General features: G+C 38.7%; 1 protein-coding gene across 1 annotated transcript; it reads left to right on the top strand.

The window, feature by feature from the left end:
• Positions 1-496: 496 nt before the first annotated feature.
• On the top strand, positions 497-24,183 carry LOC121326354 (UPF0687 protein C20orf27 homolog). The gene is made up of 6 exons (XM_041269593.1): positions 497-635; positions 5,105-5,218; positions 10,477-10,610; positions 12,990-13,010; positions 22,623-22,818; positions 23,663-24,183. Exons 2-6 carry the CDS (start codon positions 5,200-5,202, stop codon positions 23,761-23,763), a joined length of 471 nt encoding a protein of 156 aa, XP_041125527.1. The 5' UTR covers positions 497-635; positions 5,105-5,199; the 3' UTR covers positions 23,764-24,183.
• Positions 24,184-25,559: the final 1,376 nt, after the last annotated feature.

Raw genomic sequence — 25,559 nt, 5'->3', positions numbered from 1 at the left:
ACCCTGCCACAAAGGCATTTTAGCCATGTAGCCTAAAGTATATAAACTTTCATCATCTGTGTATGCATTGATTAAATATGAATTACAAAACCATTATTAGTGTTGGAAGTATGCAGCGTGTTCAAATAATAATGTTCTAGCTGAATAAATTACGCCTCTGAAGTTACTAGACTGAATTTTCATTCTCTGTGGCTTGGAACTCAGGAGACTAGGTTTCAGGCCACTGCATGGCACATCAGCCAAGGGGAGACTTGGGGTTTGATACAGCAAAGTTGCCTCAAACTGTATCTCCTGGAACCAGGTTTCAAGCCACTGTTTTGGGAAAAAAAAAAAAAAAAAAAGATTTAGATTGTGTTGTTTTTGTTATGCAAGGTTACATTTGTGCCAATCATGACAAACTACAACATGTTTTAAAAAGTTGCATCAAACTTGGCAGATAGTGTCATCACAGCATTTGCAGAAGGAGGTGTTGATGCTGCACATAAAGCACCCGGAACGTGAGAGAAAGAGAGAAAGAGAGGAGGAGCTTCGACTTTGGAGGACTCCCGGAGTCCAACTGTTTAGACCACTAGCACTCAGGCGTATTGTAGTTACCGACAGAGCTCTGGGATTGTACGGAAATAAATGATTAGCAGGTAATGTAAATGCTACTTTTTTCTGTGTCCGTGTTTTTCGGTTTTAGCGTCCACATTTTTTACACAAAGTACGTGATGTGAAACAGGTCGTTTTTAACTTTTCGTTTTTTAAACTGTACCCCTTTTTCAGATGAAGTACACCTTTAACATTTTCACTCCACTAAATGGTAGCACCGATGCAATAAAAAGCTGAATATATAATATATAATTACCGCGGGAATCGGCGATCCGGGATTTTGTACGATATATGTCCAGTGTCAGGGAATGATTGTTTTACTGTATTTGTACTGATTTTAAATGCACATTAAATAAAATCAATTTGTTTCCTGTTTTCAATTTTAATTTAAGGGGACCCCTTTTTTAAAGTAATGTAGGAACCACCAACTAGAAAAAAAATAAAAAAGAGGAAACATCAAATTAGCAACACGAAAGAAAGGCAGATAGTACCGCTGCGAAAGTAAAGTTTAATATACAGGGATGAAAAGAAGACGGCAGTTTCACCCATTCCAGTTTTTACTACGAGCTTGCTTAGCCACAATGTATAGGTAGCAAGACCAGGTGTGTCTTATCAAAACCAGGAATGGATCAAACTGCTATGCAATGTGAGTATTATTTATATCCCTGGTGTATATTGTCTGTGTACTGTAGTACCACGCAAGGCCTGTCTCTCACCACAACAGTAAAAAAAAAAAAAAAAAAACCTCTTTCACACATTAAATATATGGCTTACTTTACAAAATAGACGTTTCCATAACTTCTTGGGGTCCCCCAAAGCAACCTTGTGAACCCAGCTAGGGTTTGAGAAACACTGATTTTACTGTGTAACGAATGTGACAATATGTATCACGATACATGTGATGGTCCAGATTGGCTGCTTGTATGATTCTTAAGATAAAATGTTAATTTAAGGGCTATTTTGTTTAAAACAACAATTATAAATCAGGGTGTGCAAACTAAGCTGTCTGAGTGGTTTATAGATTTGCACGGAGTCAAGTCCGCATAGCAACCGGTAGCCGCTGAAAAACCAACCGTTGTCAAGCTGTGTAACATAAGACATGGCTAATTTTGTTGGCAACCTATGTGACGCAAAAAACAAGATAGGTGTAGTATATTTAAAGTAATGGGATTGTTAGTGTCCATTTGTTGTTCAGTTTTTAGTTTGTAATGCTCTTTATTGTGTGCCCTGTGTGGTTGTTTCTGACTGCCTCAGGGTTCTTCCCAGGCCGCTCGCAGTGTCTGCCACCGCCCGGCTGAAAAAACCAGATCCGCCGGTCTTGCAGATGCTACTGTGCCTTTAACAATAAGGATTGGTGGCGCTTCTAGCAGACTAGTTCAGACGTGCTTTCCTGGGTGAAAACAAAATCTTGGAACCACATGACAGCCGTGTTACGTCTTGATACAACATTTAACCAATCAGAGAGTTGAAGGGGCGGGTTTTCTGTGTTAAGCACTTCGAGAGGCTAAAACTGACATTAAAAATGACTGCTAATAAAATAACAGATTATTTCATAAAAGTAGTGACAGTGAATGCAGGGGGTCAAAATAAGCCAGCGATCGTCACAGTAATCCACCACCTAATACTATATTTGCGCCGACCTCTTTATTAAAAAAATAAAATAAATAAAAATTAAATTAATAAAGGAAACAGAGTCTGTTTTGGTTTTACAGCGGATCCGAAGTTGTTTTGCAGTTACTATGTGCGTGCGCACCAGATTGCCCGGATATCCGTGCAAACCTATCGTGATCACAATTTGTGGATAGTGCAGATTTATTTATTTATTTATTTATTTATTTAAAATCACATACATAGTCATCCACCAATCAGCTGTTAGAATAAACCAGTTTAAAATAACTCATAATTCTAAAGCATTGTATACGATAACTGAGCAGCCGTAAAAATGAGCAGCTGTGATCTTTTTGGAGGACTTTCTGTTGAAAGATGGCTGGATGAACTGATAACACCGTGTAACATTTTTTTTTTTTTTTTGGTTCCTGGGTAGTAAGTGTTATTTCCTAATTGCTTATGCCTCAAAAGTATAGAAAATGGCTATTATTCCCCACAAACTTACTGTACCTACTGTATTTACAGTATAATCGTAAATCTCGAAAAACTACTCACTTCTAAATCTTTTGTAGTCATTTTTGTATTACTTTAGTATAAATACCTGTTAATTTGGATTCATATGTTGTTGTTTTTTTTCTGATTTTATGTGAATGAAAAGACACACATTTGCCCGTTTTCCCATTGGAAATAGTGATATTTCAAAATATCACTGTCCTGGTCACAAAAGCAAAGTTGGTGGGGAATAATAGCCATTTTCTATACTGTTGAGGCATAAGCAATTAGGAAATAACACTTAACTACCCAGGAACAAAAATTGTGTTACATAGTGTAATACAGATGTTGGACTGGTTCATATGTAGTCTAACGTACAATTTTATTTGTCGAAACGTGATAGAGAAGGACTAAGACTTGAACAAGAAGTGTTTGAAATAAAGCATTATGAAAAGGGTTCAGAGTTTAGGCTATGTGTATCTCTGTTTTAATGAGGATACAAAAAAATCACAAAGTGTTTGCTGACCAAAACATGGCGATCTTGAATTGCAAGAAGTAATGACTGTAACTGGGCATAGGTGTGAAAGCAGTCTGGAAACTTACTGGACAGTGCCATCAAAATTGGAAACAGTGCCCTTAACTAGACTAGACCCACAAAAAGGGAGATAAAACTGAACCAGGTAACTACATACCAGTAAGTCTGACTTCTATTATATGTAAACTTGTGGAAATTATAAGAAGATCCAAAATGAAAAATTACCTATATGGTAACAGTATCCTGGGAGACCGTTAGCATGGTTTTGGGAAAGGGAGATCTTGTCTAACTAACCTGCTTGACTTTTTTGAGGATACAACATCGACAGTGGATAATCGCAAAGCATATGACATGGTTTATTTAGATATCCAGAAAGCTTTTCACAAAGTCCAGCATAAAAGACTAAATCTCAAACTGAACGCAGTTGGGATTCAGGGAAACACATGTACATGGATTAGGGAGTGGTTAACGTGTAGAAAACAGAAAGTACTGATTAGAGGAGAAACCTCAGAATGGAGTGTGGTAACCAGTGGTGTACCACAGGGATCAGTATTAGGTCCTCTGCGCTTCCTAATCTACATTAATGACTTAGATTCCGGTATAGTAAGCAAAATTGTTAAATTTGCAGACGACACAAAAATAGGACGAGTGGCAAACACTGTTGCAGCATCAAAGGTTATTCAAAATAATCTAGACAGCATTTAAACCTGGTCAGACACATGGCAAATTACATTTAATAGAGAAAAGTGTAAAGTACAGCACACATGCAATAAAAGGGTGCATTATAAATATCATATGGGAGATACTGAAATTGAAGATGGAATCTATGAAAAATACCTAGGAGTTTATGTTGAGAAATGTCTTCATCTAGACAATGTGGGTAAGCTGTAAACAAGGCCAACAAGATGCTCTGCTATATAGTGAAAGTGTTGAATTTTAAATCAAAGGAAGTAATGTTAAAACTGTACAATGCATTAGTAAGACCTCATCTAGAGTGTTGTGTTCAGGTCTGGTCACCTCACTAGAAAAAGGAAATTGCTGCTCTAGAAAGAGTGCAAAGAAGAGCGACCAGAATTATTCCAGATTTAAAAGGCATGTCATATGCAGACAGGTCTTGACTATGCTGCCATCTTATTCAAGCATTTAAAATTCTAAAAGGTATTGTCAGTGTCGACCCAAGGGACTTTGTCGACCTGAAAAAAGAAATAAGGACCAGCGGTCACAAATGGAAATTAGATAAAGGGGTATTCAGCACAGAAAATAGGAGATACTTTTTTACACAGAGAATTGTGGGAATCTGGAACCAGCTCCCCAGTAATGTTGTTGAAGATGACACTGGGATACTTTAAGAAGCTGCTTGATGAGATTCTGGGATCAATAAGCTACTAACAACCAAACGAGCAAGATGTTTGTAAACTTTCTTATGTTCTTAATTGAACTGATAATTTGTTTAATTGGAGCTTTTTAATTGATTTCAACTCTTAAACAGTTGCAGAGTTCAAGTTACTTATAAAAATGTGCAACTGTTAAGAGCTGAAAACAACCAATGGTCTAATTAAGTAAATGATCTGTTCAATTAAGGGTCTATGTGAGAAATCGAGAGCTCTGCTGGAATGAAAACCAGCAGACACAGCGGCTCACCAGGACCACTTTGGGATCCACTGTTGTAAAGGAAATCTGTTTTTTGAGGGTAGCATTAGGACCCAGAGGGCTGCGGCACACAGTCCTTTACTAGGGTTTGACGGAGCGCGTCAGCTGTACTGCGTTCTTGCAAAGCTCTGAGCCATAGAAGAGAGTAGGAAAGATAGTGAGAGAGACAAGGTTGTTTAACTGCTATAGTGTAATCTCTATGCTGTCACTTTTTTGTGTGTTTTAAAGGGCCTTTGTGACACGGAAACTGCAGAATCAGATTCTACTGACGTTTGTACAAGACTAATCCCCACCTCAGCCTGTGCTCCCCTGATATTAGAGAGATGGCCACAGCCAAGAGGGGTGAGTCTTGGATTTTTCAACCAAACCTGTTTCTGTCTTACCAAGTCTGATTTAAGAGGTTATTTGTTGACTCCTTTACAGTAAGCAAGGGAGGTAAGATACTCATTACTCTAATTACTATGTCTGGTATTGGATATTTGCTAGTCTGAATATTTGTTGGGCTGTGAGTGTTATGTGAAAAGTGATAGATTTTTTTCCACCACGTTAATCAAGGTACTCATGGTAAAAGATTTGAAGTGTTGATACGATTTATTATTTGTGATATGCTGTGACGCTAACTTTCAAGACCTCAAAAGTCTCTTGTTCAGGTGCACTGTAAGCAGAAATGTAGGTGTTTAAGATATGAACATTCGGACAGTTTGTATAACGTAGTGAGATGGAAAGTACAAAACTCGATCGTCATGCTGAGACTACCAAAATCAGTTTGCTTGAACTGGACATAACCTAGACCTCCAGAGCTGACAGGCAGAAGGTACTATTTAGTGTGTCCACGCTTTTTCACACAGAGAGTGGTGATGGTATGGAATAGGTTACCTTGGCATGTTGTTGTGGCAGAATCACTTGGATCCTTTAAGACTTGATAAAAGTTTTGAGATCAGTCAGCAACCGGATGAGCTTAGATGGGCCAAATGGCCTCCTCTGGTTCATACATTTTCTTGTTCTTGTGTTCTTAAGTGGGGGTTATATACTGATGCATCGATAAAAGCAATTACTGCAGAATTGCTGGGTGGTGGCTGATTCATTTTCTTTTTTACCCCGATTATCACTAATCTTGTACTATCTTATAAGCCCTTACTACAGTAGATAAGGCAGTTCAAATCAGCATTCATACTCTGTATCTGTACAACAGTTCCAGTTCTTTCAGATTTGGTGGTACAGCAGTATTGCATTTCAAGGAAGAAGCTTCCTCAGTCTGCACTGCTATAACCCAGCACGAGCAGCGAGAGCTACACTCGCTGAACAATGAATTTCCCTTATAAAAGTTTAAAGGGGTTTATAAAGGGGTGCCAATAAGACACCTATTGCATAGCAGTTTCACCTGTTTCCAAGTTTTACTACAAGCTTGATTAGCCCCTGTGTGTAGGTAACAAGGTCAGGTGTGTCTCATTAAACTCATAGTAAAACTAAGGAATGGATCATCCTGCTATGCACTGGGAGCCTTTCCATCTCTGTACTGCATAAAGCACCTCTTGTATGCTAATCAATCCTGCATACTTTTCTATCAGAAACACCAGTGGTATTCTGGAAAGTCAAATGCAGAATGAGTTTTAGTTGGGGGTTTGCCCCCCCAGTGCCACCAAGCCTACAATTTCCATCGTTCTTTCCACTTGTATTGCCAAGATAAATGGCTGACCTGATTTGACATTACAGACGGACACACAAGTTTAACAGCTAGTGAGGACTTCAGTTTTGAATTGAGCTTGCTGTTTTCCAGGTGTACTGTGCATATAGAACAGTGGTAACCTTTTATTGAGGAGGCAGATCACAAAAGCTATGTGCTGATGCATATTATAAATAAAAGCATTTTGGTAAAAAGTGTAAGTAAAGACACCAGCTGAATCGTCAGTCACAACATTTCTTTGTGCTTTTATTGCCGACCTAAATAGGTCACCTCATTTTGCACTGCCAGATTTTATTGCCGTCCTCCAAAGTCTCTCTCTCTCTCTCATGTGCACGCACGCAGTCCAACTGGCTCTACATAAATTGTAACCCTGTGCATTTCATCAAAATTGATGTTGCTTTATAAACTCTGCTTGGATTTGCATCATCAATAACTATTAATCCCTTTGCAGCAGAGTGAAATATATATTTGTTTATGATTCAGACCCTTGCCACAACACCTTAACACTTTCATCCCAACAAAACATTTATTTTTGTAAGACCATAAAATATATATAAAAAGTGAAAAAATGTAAAACTTTTATTTAAATTTTTATTATATTCTTCCTTTAGAACAACGGAACGGATGCTTTATATATATATATATATATATATATATATATATATATATATATATAGCCATGCTGGTTGAGCTTGCCATGGACTTGGTAAAGATCACCAACTCTGTCACCAGCAAAGCAACCCCAGACCATGACACTGCCTCCTCCATGCTTGACAGTGGGAACCACACATGCAGAACTCATGCGCTCACCCTCTCTGCGTCTTACAAATACTCGGTGGTTGGACCCAAATATTTCAAATTTTGACTCATCGGTCCATAAGACCAGACCGACTTCCATTCCTCAAACGTCCAGTTTCTGTGTTTTTTGGCCCAGGCAAGTCTCTTCCTCTTATTCTGCACTCTTAACAATGGTTTCTTTGCAGCAATTCCTCCAGTTAGGCCAGCTTCACGCAATCTCCTCTGAACAGTTGATGTTGAAACATCTGTACTTCTAGTAGCATTTAGCTGAGGTTGTATTTCAGGGGCAGTTAATTGTCCGACTTGCAGACTGACTCGAATGAACTTGTTCTCTGATTCTGAGGTCACCCTTGGCCTGCCTGATCTTGTTCGGTCCTCATGAGTGCCAGTTTCTTCAAATTGTTTGATGGTCTTGGCCACAGCAGTTACAGACACTTGCAAAGTTGTTGCGATTTGTCTTAAAGATTGACCTTCATTTCTTAAAGTAATTAAAGTATTCTTTGCTTAACTGAGCGCATTTTGCCATTTTCTGCTCCCTTACATTCAGGAATGACAAACTTGTGCCCATGCTACCTTTATTTATAGTAATCATGGACCCTCGCCTGTTAACAATAATTGGTGACAAAAGGTTAATTAGGTAACATGCTAGTTAACTCAGAAAACATCTAACAAAGACACTTTTATACTTGGGCCAGTGTTCTAACACCGTGTTATACACATTTCAGACTTTTAACTGACTTGTTTTGGGTGACCACCATTTCATTGAAATTGACAAGATTTACATTTTCATTTAAAAATGTAATTTTTGAATGCAATTCACGTATATCAGCTTATGTAAGTACATGTATCATATAATGAAATATTAAGTGTTTATAGACAAGTTTGTACAGGTAAAAGAATAGATAATCATGAAAAACCTGGTTTCAAGCAGGTGTACTAAAAGTTTTAACTGGTATGTTGTATATATATATATATATATATATATATATATATATATATATATATATATATATATATATAATATATATATATATATATATTAAATACTATGTTACCATGGTACAATGGTATCCATGGGACCGTATTTGATTTCCCTATAATTGTACTTAATTTGATATCCATAATATGGGCCGTAAAGGTAGAATTAATATACAACTGGAATGACTATATGGTAAAATAATAAACAACTGGAATGAAAATGTGAAAATGTGAACAGGCTGCATAACAATACAAACAAGAATTCATTATATATATATATATAATCTCCGTATTCTACAGATCAGTCATGCCCCCCCCCCCCCAACTTTTAACTGTGGGGTTGGGGGGGTTGAAAATCGTGAAAGTTATTTTATTTAGCTACTGCAAGAGCTTTTTATTCAGATCTTTTTTTTTTTAAATTTCATTTTAATGCTACTTTGGATGGTACGTTATTTATTATTTAGTTTTGTGTTTTCAAACAAAACACTCCAATTTCATTCTTAGTTCTTACTTACACAGATTCTATAAAGCCATTTATTTTAGTGGACTGAATTTCACGTGTCAAATTTGTGAAATGTAGTCACTTTTATTCTCACGTTTTTTTCACCTACACGTGGTTTTTCATGAAGTGCTTTTGCACTGCACACTTGAGCTTTAAATTGTAATGTTTGTTTTGTGAAAAATATTTGAAATTGCAAAACAGTGGACATACTGCAGCAACTTTTGAATTGTATTTCACCTGTACTTGAGTCTTCAGCATGACATTGCTGTGCTCTACCTTTTGAATTTTAAGCATGCCTGACTGTAAACCTGATTTATCCCCTCACACACACACATTTGCCTTAACATCAACTTTTTGGCTCTGCAGAATTCTGCATGTAAGTTAGCTTGTAGATATCAAATAGTGTCGCCCCCTACTTGCTAATCATTCTGCAAATTAATTTACATAGTTATTATAATACAGATCTAGACGTAATACAATACGAATGTGCATGTATGTAAAACAAAAAAAAGAAAAAAAACATCATTCCTTACTTTCTGCATTTGATTATTGTATTATATATCCGTTGTAGCTTCTCCTCCATTACATTCTCTCTGTGTTTGACATGTGTGTGCCCATATAGTAAACTTTGTTTATAAACAGCGATTTGAAAAAAAATAGTAAGCCCTTTTTCTTAGTCTGTGGGCTTTACAATGCTTAGGTACATATGAGTTACCTTGGTTTCATGATGCTTTCCTACACTTTTACTAAGCTTTTACTGTGAGGAACTTTTATAAAAGAAGTGATGCCTACAACCTAAAAAAGGCCAGAGTCCTCAATATTGAGGCTGCTGTAAACTGAACACTCTGCACCCCAGTCAGTTGGAATTTGCCCAGTAGGTAATTTAGTCACGGAAGCTTGTCACAAAGACGGCTGAGTGGAGATGTCAGAACCAGGAAATTAATACACAGAGACAGGACAGATGAGCTGAAATGAAGAAGACGCTTGCTTGCGCCGGTTTATTGAAAATAAAAGGTTTAAACAAACAGAAGACAGGACACGGCACTTTACGCCAAAATAAATAGACAAACAAAAACGGACTAACACTTAACAAACGGTGAGCAGATCGACACATTAACAAACACGGTGAATTGAAATAAACAAGTATCGTGCTGGTCCCACCAGCACGCAGTAGCAGTTGATATTAAACTCCTCTCTCTCCCGTTCCCTACTCACCGAACACCAAACAACCCTGAGTGAGTAAAACGTGCATCTATATATACTGTTGTGCTGGGATTCAATTACCAATGAATTATTCACTTGAATCCCAGCACGTGAATTAATTATGTGCAACCTCGTGCTCACATATTAAATACTTTAAATGCACATGAAGTGATGTACATTCCTGTTCCTAATTCTATTCAGTTTTGGTCACCATTGAACCAAAAGGACATTATGACCTTGGGTTGTCTAATGAAGATCATCCAGACTAATCCCAGGACTGAAAGGAGAGAACTACGAAGATTCAACAAATTCAAAATGAAATAATAAAGAATACTACGTTTTGAAAGAATATATCCAAACATGAACAGCCCATGCTTGTCCTGTTACAAGTCCGTAGTGTTTTAACATGTTCTCTCCTACGCGCCTGTCTTCCAGCCCCCAAAGTGAAGTCCAGCGGGGTGCGTTTCTCTGAAGAAGCAGCTTCCTCCAGCCACGTTCACTTTGATGACAAGCTGCACGACTCGGTTGTCATGGTGATGCCAGTGCCTGACGGGAGCTTCCTAGTGAAGGTAGGTCAAGAAAGGGTGGGCCGGCAAGGTAGAAGCCTAAAACTAGAACAGGCTTACCAAGAGAAGACGTTCTAATAAGGTGTTGTAATAGACTCATGGCTGTCAGCCACCAGGCCGTGTGGGGAAGTAATCAAAAAAGCAAACAGAATGCTTGGGTATACAGCCAAAAGTGAAGAGTGCAAATTAAAGGCGGTTATGATGAGGCAGTGTAATGCACTGATGAGAGGGCACTTTACTGTGACCAGTTCTGGTCACCACAGAACCAAAGGAACATTGTGACCCTGGAGAAGGTTCAACAAAGAGCAGCCAGACGAAAAGAAATGAGTTATGACGATACAGAAGGAGCTGGTTTAAGGTCAGCTTGCTCTCTTCAGACTCGACAGTATAAAAGCTTGCCAGTTCCTGCAGTAGAGCTTGTCATCTCTTGAGGCAGCTGTAAACCAGACACTCTGCACCCCAGAGCTTTTGCTCTTTCTTTTAATAATTAGTCTTGCATTGAGTAATTCACGTAAGCCCCTAACAGCTTCCACGTGGAATTAATTTACTCTGCAGATCTGGGCCGGAATTGAACCTGTGGAGACTTGCATAGACGCTGTACTGAGCCACCCTGGCAGTAGAGGCTGGGGACAATTCAGGAACAGCGTACCATTTATTATTTAGCACAGGTCTGCATATCCCTGAGGACAGAGACCTAGTGGAGGCGTCTGTACTGTACATATGAATGTCACACTCTGGAATTGTGCAGATACCTGGAGATTTGTTTGTCCAATTGTGATAAAACTTGCTAAGAACATAATAAAAATAGTTGTCTCTCATAATCTCAAGGAGATGGAAGCATCTGTCAATGTCAAATGAGAATTGCACATGGATATACTGTACAGTAGGCTAGGTTTTTGCATCTTACTGATGGCATTAACTTTGTAGATGTAGGTGGCTGAATCGTAATGGCATCGTTAGCAGAATTGGAGGCTGTATAAAACAACCTTTGATCTTCAGCTGCTGGTGTAGAAGCGGTAATAGAGTGCAGAGCCAGGGCCAGCAGAAAGCAGGTGAAGTGTTGCTCTGAACACACTCCTCTGTTAACACGCTGTGCTCCATGTTCTCGGCACACTGCCACCAGGGTCTGCTGAAACATGTGAGGCTCTTACGTAAAAGAGAAGTAAAATAATAGAAATAAATTGGATTGACAGTGTGTGAAATCAAAGCAGTTGGTGTAATCATACAGGCAGTTACCCTTCCTTCTTTTGAAAAACCACTGACCAATGATTTTTGAAATAGTTGAATACAGTCAAATTACCGTATTCCTTCTAATTTAAGAAGCACTTTTTGAACCATTCTCAAAAATATCCTGCTTCGACTACAGTATAGTGATGGATGCGTGCATTAAAATCGCAAACAAAAGATGTGACTACCCAAATACACAAACAGGAACAAGACTGACTGCTGAGAAAAGACGAGCAAAGACGTCACTCCCCGAATACACAAGCAGCAACGTGACTTACTGCTGAGAAAATACAAACAAAGACGTTATTGCTCAATATCAAATCATTGATGATATACAGGCAGCCATTTTCAAGGAAGAGTCATTAGCTTCCGGAGAAATTCGAAGAGAAGCTTTTACAATGTCAGTGTTTCTAACAAACAGTAGCAGCTTGGACAGGTTGGAAATGCTGATCAGACCCCCTTATTTTTTGACATGCCAAGCAATACCACAGTTCATAAATTGGGAGGAAAAACAGGTGTGAGTAATCATGACTGGAAATGAGAAGCAGTGCATCACTGTAATGCGTCTGCTATCACACAGAGCCCACAAACTGCCTCCATATGCGCAACTGAGGGTGTATCTTTGTAATTTTGTTTGATTTCTTTTTTCCTCAAATTGAGGGTTGGAAATTTGGGCTGCGTCTTAAATTCCAGGGAATCTTAATTCTCTTTTTTTTTTTTAATAGTAGTTCTATCTCCTGTTTGTTATTCTACTTTATTTAACAATTTCTTAGGACTAATAAAGAATAAACTTTATTAATTTATTAGATTTCGTTTTGTTTTTTCTTTAATTCAGCACCTTTTGATTGTTTTATTAATTCTAGATAGTAAAACATAGCCTGATTCCAGTGTAAAAACACAGACTTGTTGACCATCTGCCTCCCCTCTTCTCCAGCACCTAGCCAGCAAAGACATTTAGAGGTGCCTGGTCACGTGTGCTACCACAATGTCCTTATAGAACAGAGGGTAGGAGAAGCTCCACCAGGTTTTTACTGGGGGCTCAGTAAATCTGACATGTCTAAGTCCACAGTAAAGACCTGATCTGGCTCTGACTGCTATGCAATGGGTTCCAGTTGGCTCTGAACCATAAGAGTGTGATCTCACTGTGTTTTGCAGGTCGGCTTCTTGTTGCACAAGGTGCCAAGCTGCCACAGTTGACGTATGAGAATACGTGTTTACACTGAGAAGCAGACATATCTGAGAGTCCACCGATCAATCTGTCACTCCCCGAAGTCATTGAGAGCCTTCGGTAACGTTAGGCCTTCTGCATCAATAAATAAGGCCTGATAAGCAGGAGGGACGGTGGGGGGTGCAGATCTTAAACCAGACAATCTCCATTTTTGACCCAAGCAATAGCACAGTTCTATCTCCAGGTTTTGACTGGGGGCTTTAGTAACCTGCACCTGACTAATAAAGAATCACATTAAACGACCACGTTCTGCCCGAAGGTCATGTCAGAGCTTTGTACAGTTAGCTGCTATCTGTCCAAATGGTATAGCATTGTTTGGTTTCCAGGTAGAAAGGGAAGAGGAAAAGGCACAATCATCCAGTTTTACAGACCCTGGTTAGCACTGATCTATTCTGGGTTACCTTAGTTGTTTTAGCCGCCCAATTAACATTAATCTGCTTTTTACCTGCTACTTGTCCTTGTTACCAATTAACATTAAACTGCCCGAAGGCCAACTTTTTGTACAATTAGGCCCCTGTTATCTGTCTGAATTAATTGTTCACAGCATTGATTTAGGTACTCAAAGAAATGAAAGAATTTACAAAGCGCTGATTCCAAATCAAAATACAGTCTTCTTGACACATCTGGTTAGCACTGATTCTCCTGGAGAATTTCATTAATATTAATCTACTAAAATGCCGCATACTTAACTGAAACAGTTATGACGGAAAGAACCCAATGTTGAGGGTTAGGTATTGAACAGACCTGTTTCAGAACTGTTGGAACACTGTTGGCTCTTTGAATGTAAAATGCTCCAATTACCTATATGTTAACAGTATGCATTTGGTCACAGTGTGGCTGATGGGAGTTGTCCTTGCAGTCCAAGGTTAGTGCTAATCAGGGTTTTTGAAAGCAATTGTTAATTTCATAATGTCTAAAATGCAAAAAAAATTGCAAATATATTAAATGATTTACTTTTCAGAAAAGTTGGAAACTGTTAAACTGAACACAGTGAGGTCAAAGACATTGAGATGTACCTGCACAAGTGAGATCGTGGTTACAGTAGAAAACAGCCTGGGTAGGATTAGAGGAGCACCAGGTTTTTACTGGAGTTCAGTAACCTGAGATGTCACCGATCCACAGTGATCCCGAAGATCTGAGCTTTGTACAGTTAGCTGCTAATCTACATTAATGACTATAGAATTCTGGTATAGTAAGCTCAAACCGATTTGCAAACGGCACAACAGGTCCAGTTTTACAGACCGTTTTACACAAGGTCATTGCAAATGGTCTCTTGACACAGGGGTGGTACCGACAGACTGGAAACCTGCAAATGTAATACCGATCCACAAAAAAGGGAAACAAAACTGAACCAGAGAACTACAGACCAGTAAGCCTGAATTATATTATATATAAACTTATGGAAACTATAATAAGAAAAATGGAAAAGGAACTACATGGTAACAGTATCCTGGGAGTTTTCACAGATTTTAGAAAAGGGAGATCGTATCTAACATCAACCTTACTGTGATGTTTTTGAGGATGCCACATCGACAATAAATAATTGCAAAGCTTATGACATTGTTGAATTTAGATTTCCAAGGTAAGTATTAATTAAAAGTCCTTTACAAAGCAATTAGTTTCTCAAACGCAAACGCAATATTGTGGATATTAACTGATCACTCTGCAAAAGGATTTGCTGCTATAGAAAGAATAGGAGAATAGCAACCACAATTATTCAGAACCTCGAAAGGGATAAGTAACTTCATAAAAAGGGAGTACAAAAGAGACCAGGTAACTACATAAAATAAACCTGACTGCCCCTGACATATCGATGCGATCTTTCCTTACATTTTCATCCAAAATAGTAAAGTACCTTTATTAACAGTTTGCTGATGACACAGGGGTGGTGCTTTTAGGAACTGGAGTCTTGCTAACGTAATGTTGGATCCACCAAAGGGATTCAAAATCGTCTACAAGGTAAACTGCAAAGCACATAAGCAAATGACTTTATTATATGAAAAATTTAAGGAAAGCACTTTGGCAAAAATATGTGTATTAAATGCAAAATGGGAGCTAACTGAAACACAGTAGAAATCTGGGAAACAGTCAACATGGTTTTAGGAAAGGAAGATCGTGCCTAACTAACTTGCTTGACTGTTTTTGAGGATGCACCATCGATAATGGATAATTGCAAACCATATGACATGGTTAATTTAGATTTCCAGAAAGCTTTTGATAAAGTCCTGCATAAAATATTAATTCTAAAACTGAATGCAGTTTGGATTCAAGGAAAGAAAAATGTACAGGTACTGCACGCAAGAATTATATTATAAATATCAAAGGAGATACTGAAATTGAAGAAGGAGGAAAAAGACCTAGGAGTTTTTAATGTCTTCATCTAGACAATGTGGGGAAGCTATAAAAAAGGCTAACAAGATGCTTGGATACATTGTGAAAAGTGTTGAATTTAAAGAAGTAATGTTAAAACTGTGCAATGCACCAGTAAGACCTCATCTTGAATATTGTTTAGTTTCTGGTCACCTCGCTACAAAAAGGATATTGCTGCTCTAGAAAGAGTTCAAAGAAGAGCGACCAATGGCAAAACATTTAATGTCATATGCAATAATCTGGGACAATACTGAAATTGGTTAGGAATCTATGAAAAAGACACTAAAAAGTAGGAGGTGACTCAACAATGTTGCATCGAGACAAAGTGGGTCAGCTATAAATTGTGACAAGATGCTCAGATACATTGGGAAAACACATGGCAAATCACAGGGAAGTAATGTTAAAAATGTAAGGTACTGCACGCAAGAATTATATTATAAATATCATATGGGAGATCGCTACAAATTGGAGAAGGAATCTATGAAAAAGACCTAGGAGTTTTTGTTGACTCAGTCTTCATCTAGACAATGCATGGGAAGCAATAAAAAAGGCCAACAAGTTGCTCGGATACAAGCATGAAAAGTGTTGAATTAAAGGTATTGACAATGTTGACAAAGAAGAGAGACCAGAATTATTCCGGGTTTAAAAATGTGCAGACAGGACAAATAAGAAGGGACTTTTTCGACCTGAAAAAAGAAACAAGGACCAGGGGTCACAAATGGAGATTAGACAAAGGGGCATTCAGAACAGAAAATAGGAGGCACTTCTTTACACAGAAAATCGTGAGGGTCTGGAATCAACTCCCCAGTAATGTTGTTGAAGCTGACACCCTGGGATCCTTCAAGAAGCTGCTTGATGAGATTCTGGGATCAATAAGCTACTAACAACCAAACCAGCAAGATGGGCCGAATGGCCTCCTCTCGTTTGTAAACTTTCTTATGTTCTTTCTTCTCACTGTGACGAAATAACATACCGTCCCGATTCCGGGACCCTGAACAATTATATATTGTGTGTGTGTGTGTGTGTGTGTGTGTGTGTGTGTGGTTTCTTTTTTTTATTAAATGTATGTTATTTTGAATGCAAGTTGGACAGAGATGGGGTTAAAACCAAATCCAGTTTAGGAGAAGGGTTGAAAAGAGCAAGTTGTGTTCTCTGTCCTATCATTGAGATAGCCCCTGCTTGGGTGCTGATTTTATTTTGTATTTTTTTGTTTGTTTGCTTCTTTAATTTTGTTAATAAGTGTGTGAGAAGCACTTTGAAACTACAATCTCCTGTCTAGCCTTGACCGCAACACTGCCCTATCACAATTATATACAAAACTTTATTTAAAGTGAAGTTTTGGTCTTATGTAGTGACACAGCTTAAAGCTCAAAGCCTGATGCACACTCTCTCTCTCTGACAGTTTGACTCTCTGACTGCCTGTCTGTCTGGTTTTCTGTCTGCAGTCAGGTCAGGCACGAACCGGACACATTCTCTGAATAAAAATGACCTTGGCTTTCAGCACCTCGGAGCTGACCCTCTGACTCTTAAGGTCACAGCACATGCTAAAGCTGGTGATGGCAACAGTGACAAAGAGAAGAAGAAAGACTGTTTTTTCTGTTTGTCTTTAACATTAGTTACTCAGGGCATCATTTTAGACATGCTCCAAAATTAAACTACATCCAGTAAAGTATTGATGTTCTAACCACATTCTGATAACCTGTCCTGTTGTGTGCTGTCAAACAGGATATGCCTATCACAGCAGAGCACTATGCAGTACTTTAGCAATCTTTACAAAGATACCAAGGAACAGTCTTCTCTGAAATTTTGCTCTTACAATCAAAACCACAGCATCTTTGGCAGGCCCTGTCCCTTTAGTGCGATGTTACTAACCAGGAAGACAGTAACACAAAGGAGAGCGATGAGGCTCAACACATTCATGGTGACCACACACACACACACAACCACCAAACTCACTCACTCACTCACTCTCTCTCTCACTCACTCTGTCTCTCACTCACTCACTCTCTCACTCACTCACTCACTCACTCACACGCACACACAACTACCAAACTCTCTCTCTCTCTCTCACACACACCCACACACCAAACTACTACTACAACTACTTACAGAAAAGCACTTTAACTTTTAAGGTCTAACAGTTCCACAGTCATACTGTTCTTGTGACTTGCTGTATGTATGTTTTAAATGTGTGGCAATTATTACTTAACGAGCAACCCCAGGTCCCATTTAGTTTCACTGTACTTGTTTTCAGTGACCTTCTGTCCTGTACCTTTACAAGGTGTCCCGTAAGTAGGGCTTGAACGCTTCGGCTTTTATTTTTCCAAATCTCTACCTCCCTGTAAGTGTTAATTCTTAGGACGCAGAGACAGTTTATCAACGACTATAGAGAAACCGACAAATTAAAGACTGGGTTTAAGAGGTATATTTTTTTTGTTTTGTTTTTATGAATGAAGGACATTTTTAAAAGATAGACTTGCTCTCAGTGCACTGGGTATTTTATGGTGCAACGAAAATCTGTCAGGACAACAAGAGAAAATAATAAAAGCACAATGATAAACTAGGCGACTGCAAGAATGAAATGCAATTAGGATAATTGAAGAGCAATTAACGTAGTTTGTCACGTCGGTTTGAAATAAATAATTAAGCAAAACAGAATTGGTCTCAGTCAAGATATAAAGGTAAATACAAGTGACATTGTTTTGTAATTAACAGCCTTTTGTGAGTTTAAAGGAAACAGAATTGGCTCGAAATAAGTTTAAAGGGACGTCATGTGATAAAAAATAAAACCCCCAAACTTTAGGCACTACCCATAAGTGAGGCCTAATTAATGAATAGTAATGAATTGTTAGTATTGGTTGTCTGTCTCTTTCTAGCTGATGTGAAATGTCTTTGCAGAGAGGAATAAATTCAGACTGGTGTGTGGTGCAGATAGTTTAATGGGTGTGGACACCTAGTTTTAACAGAAAACACCCCACGACAATAATATATTTAATTGCATATCGTGCCTAACTTGCCTTACATCCTGAATAACATCCTAACTGGCTTAACATAGTAGCTGTGCTATGCGGTGCTGCTCTGCTGCACACGGAAGATTGGATTCAGGTTTTGTCAATGTGTAGCCTGGGTCATTTATTGTCTGTGTAGTCCTCTTAATTGGGGAAATGCAATGCATAGGGAATAGATTGAGCCATAATCAGGGATGGAAATAAGACTCCTGTTCCATAGCAGTTTTGCCCATTCTAGATTTTAATGTGAGCTTGATTAGCCACTGTGAATAGGCAACAAACTCAAGTGTGTATGTGTTTTTTTTTTTTTTTTTAAATCACAGTAATGGATTGGATCAAAGCGCTATGTAATGGGTGTCTTCTTTCCATCCCTGCATGATCCTACTGCTTTATAAGTGGTTCTGAGGTGTACAGGGCTTGTCGGATGATGTGGGGGAGCTTACAGTATGCTGTGTGCTACAGTTAGAGCTTAAATGCATTTAAACAACTACTGTTGTATGTGACTCAAATGCAATTTAGATACCGAAACTTAACAGAGGAGTATGTAGAATAATCCTTGTTATGAAGAAGATCTGAGTGATTGGCTTTGTCTGGCATTCCTTCATCTCCGTTGATTGGTTTGTGACACCGTGTGCTCAATCAAATGTGGTGTAATAGGTCTGGTAGCGAGTTGGGTAATCCATCTTGCAGATGTTTTGGAGAGCATGTAATTGTTAGGGTTTATCAAAGTTGCAGCTGAGCCCTGATCATAAACCACAGGAGAAGGGTATTTTGTACCTCAAACCCGGGTTCGGCTCCAGGGATGTTAATAGTTCTGGCTTTTTATTTTTCTAATACTAAACTTCTGTCCCAATCCAGTGGCATGCTGCTGAAACTGACAGACTGTCTAAAAAGACTGTAGCAAAGAGGCATAAAACGGGATTCGAAATTAAGCCTTATTGAGCATTGTCAGTGAAGCAAAGAGCTCTCAGAAATCTGATAGGACAGGTTTACATGTCTGTTTTGGTTCCTATTTCTAATACGGATAAGATGATCTGAAATTAAAATGGCTTGTGACCTTGCGTGTGTTTACAATGTACATTTTTTAATGTAAGAGTGGATTTAGTTGGATCCCAATTATTAATAATTCCAATATACAGAGAACAGAAATCTTCCTCTGTGTGTGTGTGTGTGTGTAATTGTACATGTAGGAGCTGATTGACTCAACCCACTCAGATATGTGAAATCAAGGGGAATTAGTGGGTGTTAGAAGTCTTCCACTGAGCCATAGAGAAAGTGTGGCTAGAGGCCAATAGAACCCTGAAAAGGGTTTATCTTTAATAAATAAATACAATTAAATAAGACAAAAACTCATAACGGTGTAATAAGATATAAACATTCTCTCCTCCCTGCAAAGTCAAGGTGGGGCTATAGGCTGCCACAGTGTGACTTCCAGTTCTGACAGGCAGAGTGGATTCTACCTGGGGAATAGTAGACGACTAATTGGATTCCCATTCTCAGGTTTCCAGCTCTGTGCAGACTGGTCTCCCAAAGTCACAGCAAGCAAGATGCGGATACAGTGTCACGAGAACCCGGAGGATGATGGTCTTGTTTATTAAGAAGTAGGAGAGCAATGCCACTTTCAGTTGTTAAAACATTTTTAATTCAACTGATACCAACTAGTCCACAATTATCCTGTGTTCTCTGAGTTAATCATTAAAAACTAACAAAGGGTGAAGCCATGGAAATGTTTTAAAAGGAAGTTAATCAAACTGAACGGGGAACGGGCAGGTCAACACAAGCAAAACAAGAGATCTGTTTCAAAGTCAACATTAAAGCAGAGTACAGTATGTGTAAATGCTAGCATAGACTGGGCATGATTTTAAGAGTAGCGATGATGGTGATTCATTGATTGTCTGACCAGGGGGATACAGTGGAGGTGTCTGGATGTACTTTGGAGTTCAGCATTCTGCAAAGGTTTCAATATGTATATAATATGTATAGAGAACCATATATCCAAATGGGAACTTGCTAAGCACATTCTTTATGTAACAGGGCGGAGGCAACCCTGCACATTACAAGTGAGTGTCTTAACCACAATGTGAAAAAGTCGGGCTCATCTGCATTTGTCGTTTTAGAGCTTTTGATCTCATCTTGCCAACAGGGGGCGACAATCCGTAATGACAATGTATCACACAGCACTGCTTGTTACATTTAGTACTAGCTCTGAAAGTATCATAATCGGGTCATTATGTGGTGGCCTGTACTGTTTGTCGCACTTTTTGTCACAAGCGGTCAGTGGTTGTTCTTCAGTACAAGTTATTGAGTGCAGTGTAATCTGAGGGTCTGTGGAACCTGCTGGATCATCGACCTGTTTGACACGTTTTTATTTATTTTTTTGTGAACTTGGGAGTCCAATGAAGAGCAGCCGGTCTAATTTGGTATTTAAATCCTAATTAGGATTTATTTAATTATTTTTTTCCTTTGGAAAATCTTAAAAGGAGTTGACCAAGCTTATCTTTGCCAACACTGGAAATGAAGTGGAGACAGACAGGACAGAGGGTAGAAGACACTGAGTGGTTAGGGTATGGAATTGACTACCTAGCCATGTTGCTCGTGCTAAATCACCTGGATCTTGTAAGTCTAGACTTGGCAAAGTTCTGAGGTCAGTCAGCTACTAGAAACCAGACCAGCTTAAATGAGCCGAGTGGCCTCCTGTCCCACAAATGTCTTTACGTTTATTATTATTATTTTTATTATTATTCATGGTTATATCTGAATGTATGTGTTATACAGCACATTGGAGATGTGAGGCTGCAAGTAGGGCACCAGGATGGTAATCAATGAATGTTTAATTGAGGCTTGCAAAATAAAAGCAATGGCGATTTAATAATTAAATAGATTTCATTGTTGCATCTCTGCTTCAAGGCCTCATCAAGCCAGGAACCTCCCCCACTACCATTTACACTTTCTACAGTGTTACACAGTATAATATAAAGTATTGTATTATACAGTACAGTATAAAATAAACATGGTTAGATCCTCGTATTCCAGTGCATTGTCACTCACCCACACAGTACAATTACAGGTGCTTTCTATGCAATGCATAAATGCTGCACGAATCATGGAAAATCTGCAGGGTATATGTATTTCTGTAGGTGTTGTGCATGCCTACTATCGGTTTTCCATGCTCAGAACTGCACAAGTAGACTGATGTGGCCGCATTACTCTTTCCACCCCCACTAGTATCTGTCTCAAGCTTGAGACTGCAACTAAGTACTGCGACGTGTTCCTGTCAGGAGAACTCTGCAGCTGAATTCCACCCAGAGCCTCTGCTCTCGTGTGCCAACCTGCATAGAGAATGTGAGGCACAGCCTGTGTGGGGCTCAGCTGGGCATTGGTCTGACAGAAATAAGACCGCAGGCATTGATATCTCCTCGGGTCATTGTTGGGCTGCTGTTCCTAATAGACCTGATCTTCATTTAGAGTGAGCATCTACAGTATGTGGGGGCCTCCACAAGTGCAACTATTGAAAATTCCAATGAGATTTGAAACTATTGCAGGTGTCCTTGTGCTTGGTTGGTGCACAAATGAGCTTTTACACCCTATATCCCCAATTCTGCGTTTGGCACAGTGACGGTCTGCAAAGAATTTTGAGATGTTCAGTAAAAGTTATGTGACCATTTAATTTTTATTGAATGTGTTTCAGTTCATTGCAGCTTGTCAAGTCTGGCAGCACTTGTCCTTTTAGTGTGCGTGGTACAGTATGGGGTGGGGTGATTTATTTACCGTTATTTTGTGACGGGGAGTTCTGGCAGCTGTGCAGACGAAAACCTGCCATGTCACTTACGTTTTTAAGGTTCTCATTCAAAATGCTATCTGCCACACGCGATGTGGTGATTGCAAAACTTGCCTTGAGTTTCCACTTTTACCATCGACTCTTTTTAGACATATCTGATTCCATTTGGGTATAATCTCACAATAAACTTGATTTTACAAGAAAACAAATCAATAATGATTATCTGCAACATTGTTTTTACCAATGCTTGTGACGTCCTGTATTTGGGGAGAGCCAAATCAACAGGCTATATAGAACGTAAGAATGATTTCTGTAAGGTGCACCATTGGCAAATCTAATTGCAGAGTGATATAAAACATGCAGTTTAACCCAGGACACTTTGCTGAGCACTCCCCTCTCTGCAGCCTTGTACCTGCCTCCCTGTTTCCCTGAAGCAGGACAGGTGTAGTGAATGTGTGTCGTTGCTTCCGACAGGCGGCCACAGAATCACGTGCGAGTACATGGCCCACCAGGAAGGGGTCATGAAAGAAGAGGTGTTCCTGACAAGTGAAACCAGTGAGAATGCTTGCGTGAAAGTCACGGTGCAAGCAAGGGTCATGGGTGAGTAAGCCTTATCGTACAGACACCTATACCACTCTTAAGGCTACATTTCTAGGAGCTATTTTTATGTTCTGAAAAGTGACCTTTTTTTTTCTTTTCATTGTAACATACTGCAATACAAATGCTTTCTATTGTAAGCACACTGCCTGTAATGTTGAAATTCAATATTGTAAGATGGAAGTAAACTCTGATCTAAATTGATTTTCAAAGAGGAATTTAAAAAGGGATGACACAGCCTTGTAAAAAGTTAGTTATATTACTGTATCGTACTTTCAATAGAGTTTGCTGCAGTATATTAGTTTTTTTATATTTTATTGCAAATGTAAACATCCGTGCCATAAAAAAGATATGTCAATTCATAGAGGTTTTCTGTCTAGGATAACAAACTCTCCCATGACAGAAATACTGTTGTTGTGGATTTTCATGACATCCCCCTTATTTCTGCCATGCATATTTGCCCAGGGAATGAGCTAGTGCTGCCATCTGCTGGTGAAGACCTGAGCAACTTCAGAATTCAGATTCTAAGAACTCCCCTGAATCAAGTCCAGTTTCATCATCCCAGATAGGAGGCTTATGTCTAACCAATTCACTGCAGTTGCTAATACCTCATAAAACATTTCGGATGTCATCTTCATATTTATAGTGTTCGGCCTCCTGTATATATCCAGTTTGCAGGGAATTTAAACATTGTTTTAAATATGATATATGTAGTGTATGAGCCAATCAATGCTGCAGGAATAATGGAAGATCTGCAGGATGTATGTATTCTTGCACTTGTGTATTTCTGATGGAAGCAACAAGACCCTTTACTGTACTTCACCAGTGCTGTGTGTTTTTTGTTTAGACCGTCACCATGGCACGCCCATGCTGTTGGAAGGAGTGCGGTGCATTGGTGCTGAACTGGAGTACGACTCTGAACAAAGCGACTGGCAGGGATTCGACTAGAATTCAACTGAAACCACAAAGAGGACGCTGAGACAAAAACTAAAACATGCTTTTATTTATTTTTTTATCTCCAAAGAGATGTGTGCGTATGGGTTTTTTTTTGTTTTTTTTTTTAAGGTTGTTCATTTCTTTATTCAAAACACGTGAATGTTCTTTGTGTGTGTATATATAAACCTGGAAGACAATCCTTTAGGATTGGAACTCCACCTCAGAACTGTCTGTGTCAGTGTTAAAACATTCAGCTGTGCAACTTTCAAACTTAAACAACAGTATCAGTCTGCCTGGCTATTTCTGTCATGCTATTGTAACATTGTAGCTAATAATTAAAATAGGGAGTTTATCAATTCCTTTATTTATATGTTAGGGCTGTCAAGCTATTAAAAAAAAAATGTGAATAATGTTAAGATGAAAAAAATAATCTGTTCATCTTGGTTTTAATCACATATTTAATTGATACAATTACTGCATCCATCTCATTTAAGTTTTTTTTTTTTTTTTAAATAACTAGTGCTATTGTAATGTGGGAATGCATTTTCTGTTGTTTTGGCCAGGCTACAGTGTTTGCACTGTTCAGATTATTTTATTAATGCTATTAGTGTAGAATTAATACAGCAAAATGATTTGTTGGTACTCTGTTTTGTACTGTGCAGCTAATGCTACTGCAGCTTTACCTGGAAGACCTTATGCACTGTGACGTGAGGAGTTTGGACGCGTCTTGGGACGAAGGGGAGAGATTGTAACCACAGGGTACTTTGACCAAGTTTCATTGATCTGTATTCTAATGCGGTAACTAAAAGCAACACACCTGTGTCAAGGAAATAAAGAATATTGAAACAGAAATCTCATTTGGACGTTGAAAATTTGTACAATCCAGCATTGTTGTTACATTGTTTGAACCAACTGCTAAATCACAATGGAGTCAGTTTATTACTCACCTTACTGCGTTTATAATTCAGTTTCTTTTACACTTTACTCAAAATAGCTTTTCATTGTTGTTTAAATGATCATTTTAAAATTACCTTTTTAATACTTGAAATTGCCTAAATAAAACAAAACATTCACTGAGCAATGGTTATATCCTCCATAATTATAAATAATGTCATTATTGACTGTTGATACAAGTAACCTTCTTTCTATGTAATGAACCATCAGTTCAGATGTGAAAAAAAAAAAGTTATCAAAAGTGCCCAGCCATTTAAAGTGGAGATATCAAAAAAGCCAGCTTTCAAGAAACCACTGGGGCAACCTTGCCCAGCATAAAGCAAATAGGCACAACTGTAAAACTCATGGGGGGCCAAGATTGCCCCAATTGTTTCTTCTAACTTGTATCAAAAACAGAAACAATTGGGTCAACCTTGGCCCCATCGGTATGACAGTTGTGCTTAATTGCTTTTTGCTGGGCAAGGTTGCCCCAGTGGTTTCTTGAACCTTGTTTTTGATGTATGGCTTGCTTACTGCCACTCGACCTGTCAAACCTGCAGCTCGAAGACTTCTCTTCACAGTTGAATCTGAGACTTGCTTACTTCGACCAGTGTTAAGCTGTGCTTGAAGCTGTTGTCCTGTGAGCCGCCTATCACGCAAGCTGTTGACTCTCAGAAACTTTATATGATTCTGTTGTAGCTTTGGGTCTGCCAGACCTCTTCCTGTCAGAGTTTCTTCCAGTTTCCAAGTGCCTTTTGATGGTGTAGGAAACTGTACTCACTGACACCTTGGTTTTCTTTGCAATTTCTCTAAAGGTTAAAACCTATATTTTTAAGGGTTATAATGGTCTGTCTGTCTTCCTTTGTTAATTGCCT

Source organism: Polyodon spathula, chromosome 2 (assembly GCF_017654505.1).
Source record: "Polyodon spathula isolate WHYD16114869_AA chromosome 2, ASM1765450v1, whole genome shotgun sequence".
NCBI lineage: Eukaryota > Metazoa > Chordata > Actinopteri > Acipenseriformes > Polyodontidae > Polyodon > Polyodon spathula.
This window is presented reverse-complemented; position numbering and strand designations above follow the sequence as displayed.